Here is an 8,104-nt window from a genome sequence, read left to right as displayed (position 1 = left end):
TTTTAACCTCTCTCACTGTCATTGTCCAAAGTTTATTTGACCTCCATTAAGTGTGAGCTCTGTATCAGACGTCAACTTGAAGAATAAAACACTAACCCTTGACTCAGTATTTCTTGCAGTGTTCACACTTCTTCATCATCTTCCTAACAGGTTCTTTGTTGCCACTGGTTTAAATGTCCCTTTATGATGAAATCGTCTCCGATGGTGAGGAGCTTCTTGGTTTTGTCACTTATATGTTACGACAGTTATTGGACAGAGATTTTTTTTTTTTTTGTATTATTCCTTTTTAATTCACTAATGCAGGAGTGTGACGCTCTGTGTCTGATTTTGCTTGTAGTCTAACCACCAAAGAGGAATAGAGATTTAACACTTATTCTAACACTCCCAGTGAGCTTGCACTACTGTGTGGAATGGAAGAGCTACGATCAAAGATGATGAACAACTCCCGGGAACTGATTTTCAAAGTCCTTCTAGATATTTTCATGACTCAGGGAGGACTATTTTGGGTCGGTAGGAAGATGGGAGACAGTTCCTCAGTATTATCTACGCAGGACAGTCAGAAGAAATCCAACAAGATCACACTTTCAGAAAGTCTTTAAGCTCCCACCATTTTTTTTTTTGTGATGAAGGTGATGAATCCATTTTTCCTTGGTTCAACAAGCTGTTTGAAATTATTTCAGGCTGTCTTCATAATTCCTGAAATGAACAGCGCTTTAGCTGCAGTCCCAAAAGATGCCCTCATGGAAATGGGTAACAAGCAGTACTTTTGCTTTACCAAAAAAAACCCCACATTGCTAAATTCAGATGGTGATAGTGTTCTCCAAGGTTACAAGACATGTGTCTCAGTGAACTGCAGGAAAGGTAGTTCAATAGATGAAAAAATGCACAGTGATGAGGTCAACACAAAGAAAGATGTTAGTTCTCGATGGTTTGATCAATTTGTATATTTTCGTTATTATCAACTAACTCTCTTTTTCCAACATGTACATCATTTAATTATTCAAGGCATTTATAACCATACTTCAGAGGTGTATTATTTTTCTGAGGTCACTATTCAAGTATTTTTCTTTCCTTTTGATGAATCTTGTTATCAAGGCAAGAAGACCTACAGGCAGTAAAATGGTAAACTCGTACACATTCATTGAGTTTAACATTTTGATCCCCCCCTTGTTGCAGTTTTCCCCCTAGTGGCTGTAAAATGGAATTGAACACTGAAATGCAGACTCTCAGGACCAACATGGTGCTGCTTCACACTCGATACCAGTGATCATTTCTATTTTCCCCTCTGTATAAACATTTCATTGATTTGGGCATTCAACCAAGTAAAAACACGCCCCAAAACACTCAAAAATAAAGCCATCAGCATGTCTAAATGAGGTTGAATTCTTGGGTTAGCTAATCTGAAATGCAAATGTTCAGATTTGCTTTGGACAATCTGAACATGTCCTGTTGTTTTCCTTCAGGTATGCCCTACACCACAAACACTGATACATGTCCTCTGTCACATAATTGAACATTAGAGACCCATATCTTATTCTGAACCTTGAGTGACTGAGTGTAATGCCAAGTGTGCTTGTAGCCAGGCTTTATCATGGCTTAACCTGTACATAGAGTGAGGAGATATGGATTGTGTCTGTTTGCTGTACGGACAAGTGCGCTTTCTGTATAAACGCTGTATTCACACATTCAATTCTGTAAATGTGAACAATAAAAACTGAGGCTCTGGCATGATGAATGACTCTGTGTTATTATTCGAATAACGGAGAAATCTGTAAGTGTCTGGACAGTGGCGATTTTAGAGTCTATTGGGGCCCGACCAACTAGCCTTCACCATTATGGCTACCAAGTCTTCCTCTCTTTTTTCACTCTCAGAGAGATTATTCTTCATTTTCCCTTCGGTGACTTTCATTGACAAACTTTAGTTTCAACAGACTTAATGCATGACACGCTTGGCAGGCATACAAGAGGGAGTGCTGTCAGTTGGGGCACCCTTAGAGAGGTATCCTACAGTCATTGCAGAAACTGAACATTTAGTTTTTCAGCCCATAGGGGTCCCCCTCGTGGCCTCAGGCCCCATGCAGTGTCCTGCCTAGCCTGTTGACAAACAGCGCCACTTGAGTTTAGACCACATCTGCACCTGAGGATTGTTAGACTTTTTTTATTTTTCATTCAGTAAAGCGAGCGGCCCATCCACGCTGTGATGTTTTCAGGAAAGGACGCCGTGTCACTGTCCTGACATTCATCCTAAATACTTTAGAGGCTTGTACCAGCAATGTTCAGTGATTTAACTTGACAATAAAAGCAGAACAAGAAAAACTCATAACCCAACCCATAACCCAGCATAACCCACAACTACTTTTGAAAAATCTCTCAACCAAAAATAAGACAGATTTCAAACGGGAAATTAATGTTTTAGTTGCATTTAAGCTCAGATGAGCTCTTCCTGCAGTGCATCATAAAGCTGTAATATGCAACAACCAGAGGATTTGTTTCTTACTATCTAAATGTGCATGTAGACATTTCACATCTGAAAGTAAAAGAATCCTTTTTTAATTTAATTTTACTCCACAATATTACACCATATTAAGTGACAATTAGTGCCCCAGTGCATCCAATATCTCCAAGATATCAAAGGTATAAGCGGAGGTTTCATTTCATTATGTACACTTAACAAACAGGTAAACATTAATGTGCAAACAAACAAGTAAACATGAATGTGCAAAGTGTAATTATCTTTACTGACAAACACTGACTTAAGATAAAAGAGGATGAACCCATGAGTATCTTCAAACTGGATGACGTTGTGTTATCAGTCTTCAAGCCTTGTATGTGTAAACTCTAAGTGTCATTCTCCCCTCACTGATGGTCCAACAACTAAGCAGTCTGCTTTAAAGGTTGAGTTTTTACAGCTTTAAACTTACAAAAACAAAGCTCTTCACCACTTTTCTATACACCACTGATTCGTGGAGGGAGTACACACGTCACAGTAAAAATGCATAAAAACTGTCAAATTGGATGGAAAGCTGATCTAAGATTGCACTCAGGAGGCACAGTGACAATAAATTACTTTTAAACTCAGAAGACACCTTTGGAATTTTATATGGAATCAATTGACCCTGCCCCGGGTCTTCAGCTGAGTAAGCACTTTGTCTACCTGAAACACAAAAGAACAAAAGACTTATGAAGCAACAATATTCAAGTTTGAAAGGGTTTGAAGTTCTTATACATAAAAAAACAAAAACTCTTTACACACAGAGGCAGAGGGTGACATTAGACAATGACTCCTTTTTAAAATTAAAGGGGTAGATTTTTATCAGTTATTAAAGAGTTAATATCCATTTTTATTTATAAATACAGTTAGATTCCAAAATTAAATAAAAAACAAACACATTTACTCAAGTAGTTTCCATTTTTAAATATCTGCATGTATTTGATTTACATTTCAGGGAGCTGATTAATAAGCCAAAACTGCATAAAATCTCTTCATAAGTCTTTTGAAATTTAAATTGAAGAGCTCAAAAAATGTAAAGATAACAAACTCATTTTTCTTTTCTCTCTTGAATTCAAAATTGGCCTCTTTACTTCAAAAGTAATCCAGCGATACTAATAGTAGTACTCTCACTAAAAAAATCCTAATAATGATAAACCATCCATGGTGACTCACTGTGATGAACCAGTGAGACTGGGGCCCGTAGAGAAGCTGGGACTTAAAGTGCATCTTACTAGCTGGAGCCAGAATGTGGAGGTGAAGGTGGGGAACAGATGCGAAGGGAGGCAGATGAAAGCCCATCCTGCACAATGTTTTAATGAAAAGGAAACAAACCTAATGAGCAAAAAAACGAAAACAGAGAAGCATCAGAGAAAACTGACTCACCTTACCTGACATCATCCAGATCACTGACTTTCTTCTTCTCCAGTGTACGCCATCCCATTTGAACCATACGCTCCACTGTTAATAAACAACAAGCTCACATCAGTATCAAGGAGGTAAGAATCTTTACTTGAGTAAAAGTACTAAAACCATCTACCTTTACAAATTAAAAGCATGTGTATCATCAGTAAAGGTAAATATCAAACTTAAAGTACTTGTAATCATCCAGTGTTATGATGTTTTCTGACAGTGTATTCTAAAAGAAATTCTTTGTATTAATAACATGCATACATTTTATTTTACTGCAGCAGATGTTTAAAGATCAAGTATTAGTAATCAGTAACGTGCACTTTGTTTTCCTATAATCAATCACAGACAGCTGATTGATACAGACAGGAGTCCTTCCTTGTTGTCACCTAGAGGTATGTGGACATCCTGAAGAGCTTTACAAGAGGTGATGTGTGTCCTGGAAACAACGAGGTAATGATGTGTGGCACCAGGCTTTATGTCGTGAAAACACAGCAGCTCGTCATCCTGCAACGTCACAGACAGACAGGTGAAGTAGAAACAGAGAGAGAGAGAGTCCAGGTGTTCTGGCTTTCAAACAGTCACAGGTACTTACACTGAGCAAGATTTCCGTGTCAGACTTGTTGTTCGCTATTTCACAAAAAGGACAATCTTCGCTCCCAGAGGCCTCCCGAGTCTCCATCTGTGTCTCCAACTTGTACCTTTAGGTAAACTACTGTATGTTGTCCTCACCGTATGAGTGGGAGTCATTGAACCATAGACTGTATGACAATATCTAGGCGTGTCCGTGGGAAGGAGCCAGGAAAAGTAGTCGGTCACAGAGCTCATCGAGTCATCCAAAGCTGCATTCACTGGAACATCGGAAATAGCCAACCTATATCAGATGTCTGAAGTTTTGAATAAACCTGTCAAATAATAATGTAACTACTTTTATCAGTAGCTAATGTTGATGATCATACAAAAAAAACATACACCAAAATCTGATATGGTTTATTTATTTATTTTTGTAAGTTTTCCTCTTTTCTCAAGTTGGCAACAAAGTTTCTGAAAACTTTGGCCAAGGTGGAAGTATTTTTTTGTTCTTCTTGTTTAAAGCTCTGCACAATCTGTATGTTTCTTACTTCCACTGTTCATGAGAGTGGTAGAGGAAGCAACCTGTTCACAGGAAAGTACAGGAGCATGACCAATGAGTGTCAGGTGATGTTGAGTCACTCATTTCCCCCCTCTCAGACATTGAAAGACAAACGTCTATTTAATAAGACATCCTGCCTTAAACTCCATATCATAAATTGTGAATGTTCTTGGGTGTTTAGATAAATAAACAATAACACAACATATGTTGATTTGTGAATGTGGTGTGAAGTGTTGTCTTTGAGCTAAGTTAGGTCATCTGTCTGATAGCTTACCTTACTTAAACTTATCAGGCCATACATAAGAAGGTTATTTATGAACACCAAAACACAGGGATCATTCTGCATAAAAAAATCATTTAATCTTACATTTCTTTTAAAAACATTTTTTACTTTCAGACAACGTTGTCATCTTGTTACACTCCATCACATTTCACACATGTGTGGCAAGGCATTTTATACACAGAGCATTGTGTTTAATCAGTCAAACAACAGTTTTTCTATATTACTAATGATATAAATAGAATTCATTTAATACTTTGTCTATGTATAGCAAAAATTCATCTGGTCTTGAACACAACAATACATTTATTTTCTTGTGCTACAAAATAAGTTATTTCTTAAAAGTGACTTCTCAATGACACATTTACGAGTCTTTGGATTCAGTACATTATTCACAGACTCAGTTTCAGCATCATCTCCTCTTAGATGTTTGTTTCTTCTCAATTATCCTGATGTCCAAAGTTCTGTGTCCCTTTATGGTGGCTGTTAGTTCAAAGAGACAACATTCAGCTTTCATTGACTGGTGGAGCTTTGTCTTTTAGACTCTTTCTTAGAAACTCCTCCTGCAGAGAGAAAATGTTCAAATGTAGATAAATTCATGAAAAAGTGACACAATACTCCCAGAGAGAGAACATTTTAAGTCATCGGAGCTCACAGTCACAAAATTGTAGGTCCCTGGAATGAACTTGTACTCTAAGGGCATTGAGATTTGGCTGATGGGTGCGAGCACATGGAGGTGGAGGTGATCTACTGATGTGCAGGGAGGTTGATGAAACCCTATCCTGGAAAAAAAAACCAAACAAACACCGTAGCCATAATCTGCACACTGACAAGCGTTTCAAAGCACCAAAGAGGATGTAAACACTTAATTGAATAAGACAACTTTTGATTCTTGACAGACTCCTGTTCAATTCTAATCTACAAAGCTTAAAGTGCATAATATATTTCTAGAGACGTTCCGGTTCTATTTCTACAAGTACCTCACGGATACTAGTACCATGAAATAATGAGCTTTTGATTAACAGAAACACACAAACACCCCCCGCCTGGACCGACCTTATGTCCTTCGGATCCTTGATCCCTTGATCTCGTAGCACTGCTCTTCCCATCTCAGCCATTCGTTTAACTGTTGGAGACAATTAAGCATAATTACTCTGAAAATACCTGAGTAGATATGTTTTGTACTTGAAGGTATCATGAGGAGACTTTCATATGACATTATTGAACAGCAGTTCCACTGACCTAGGCTGATGTGTCCCCTGTGCAGAGAGAAACAGCTGGTGATGTGCTGCTTGGGTATAACCAGGTAATGGTGAGGAGCAGCAGGGTAAATGTCTCTGAAACACACCAGCTCCTTGTTCTGATGGGGAAAATAAAGTGTAAAAATGTAAACACACAAAATGACCTAAAGTACAGTGTAGGCAGCACTGATATGAAATATCATGCAATCAGTCTGTAAACATTGTGTTTTAGGAAAATTGAGTATACTGGTAATGTTGAGTTGCTAAAGCAGCTCCTCCACTGCAACCTTTTGTTTATATTCCATTATATATATGTTTTATTATTTTCCTTCTTATTCTATTGTCTGTAGCAGCACTGCTGATCTATAGCTTCCAACATTCAGTTTGCTATTTGTTTTGCATCAATACACCAAGTCATATTCCTTGTATGTGCAAACGTACTTGGTAATAAAAGACATAACTTAACATGTAAAGATCGCTTCTTCCAAATCCTATAAAATAAACAAATCTGAAAGAAAAACCAGAAACATCATACCAATAATTCTAGTTTGATAAAGCAACACTATCAGTTGTTATTTATAGGTTTTTACCTGTAAATCACAAGATTAAACTTTAATAATTATCACATCTTTACAAATTGACTTCTTACAGTGTCAGAGGAGCCTTTTAAAGGGAAGGGAAGACAGACAGACTGATGTCTTTTGAAGTCTTTATGACTAAACATGTTCACATAAGCTCTCAGCTTCACATGCATGTTGGCAGGTAAGCGAGGAGGAAGTACAGGTATAGCTCCAATCAGCAGGATGCAATTCAGATGGATTACAGACAAGACTCGATTGTTGTAACAAATCAAATGTATTGTTTAATTGACTTAATGTCATCTTTCCATATGGCTTACTGGTTCAAGTCACACAAACCACAGGTAGATCCCGGTATATTACCCTTCCTTAGCCTACACCTGGTTTATCCATACATAGCCTCAGTCTTGAATATATCTTTCCAATGACATGAAGCCAACTTCACTTTGAGTTGTTCGGTGTCTTTGTTCAAAGATTCCCTACCTTTTTAAGGACATTCGCTTCTATGTCTTGATCGTTGGCTATTAAACAAAAAATACAAGTTTGACTTGTTTCTTTTTCTGGTGAGTTCCACGGCATGTTATCTCTTACTGTAACGTTGGACAAACAAGCAGTGTCCCTCCCACAGTCGCTTATTATGACGTTTCTGTGGGCTGCCAGTAAATACAGCCTCCTACTATTTACCGTCTGTTGCTGCATTCATGAGCTGCTCGGGTGATCCCACTGCCGAGTTGGAAGCGCAAAACAGCGTTGACGCTACGACGAAGAACCAGTGTGATGGTCTCTGTTACAAGTTATATTTGAGCAAAACGTTTATTTTAATAACGAGAATTATTAAAAAAGTATGTTCACATCAATCAAACATATTTGCCCCCCTATGTGAGGCGATTCTGACTTTAAGTCAGGCACCTATGTCTTTTCCGATTTTTCGTGTTTTGTGAAGGTGTTCATGTGCATTTGCAACTTTCCGATGTG

At 37.9% G+C, this 8,104-nt stretch overlaps 1 protein-coding gene across 1 annotated transcript; it reads right to left on the bottom strand.

The window, feature by feature from the left end:
- Nucleotides 1-1,923: 1,923 nt before the first annotated feature.
- On the bottom strand, nucleotides 1,924-7,745 carry LOC306836166 (uncharacterized protein). The gene is made up of 10 exons (XM_079363121.1): nucleotides 7,613-7,745; nucleotides 6,553-6,670; nucleotides 6,367-6,436; nucleotides 5,966-6,092; nucleotides 5,020-5,024; nucleotides 4,494-4,599; nucleotides 4,288-4,405; nucleotides 3,880-3,949; nucleotides 3,665-3,791; nucleotides 1,924-3,154 (listed from the first exon to the last, which is right to left on the bottom strand). Exons 1-10 carry the CDS (start codon nucleotides 7,706-7,708, stop codon nucleotides 3,107-3,109), a joined length of 885 nt encoding a protein of 294 aa, XP_079219247.1. The 5' UTR covers nucleotides 7,709-7,745; the 3' UTR covers nucleotides 1,924-3,106.
- Nucleotides 7,746-8,104: the final 359 nt, after the last annotated feature.

This window comes from Symphodus melops (assembly GCF_947650265.1).
Source record: "Symphodus melops genome assembly, chromosome: 1".
Taxonomy (NCBI): domain Eukaryota; kingdom Metazoa; phylum Chordata; class Actinopteri; order Labriformes; family Labridae; genus Symphodus; species Symphodus melops.
The sequence above is the reverse complement of the archived record's forward strand: the minus strand, read 5'-3'. Positions and strand labels throughout refer to the sequence as shown.

Bases quoted from the DNA above. Each gene is read 5' to 3' on its own strand.
- LOC306836166 (XM_079363121.1), bottom strand. From the start codon at position 7,708: ATGCCGTGGAACTCACCAGAAAAAGAAACAAGTCAAACTTGTATTTTT. The intron at 3,792-3,879 runs GTAAGGTGAGTC...AACATTGTGCAG, and splicing joins AGTGATCTGGATGATGTCAG to GATGGGCTTTCATCTGCCTC. The intron at 3,155-3,664 runs GTGAGTCACCAT...TTTGTGTTTCAG, and splicing joins AGTCTCACTGGTTCATCACA to GTAGACAAAGTGCTTACTCA.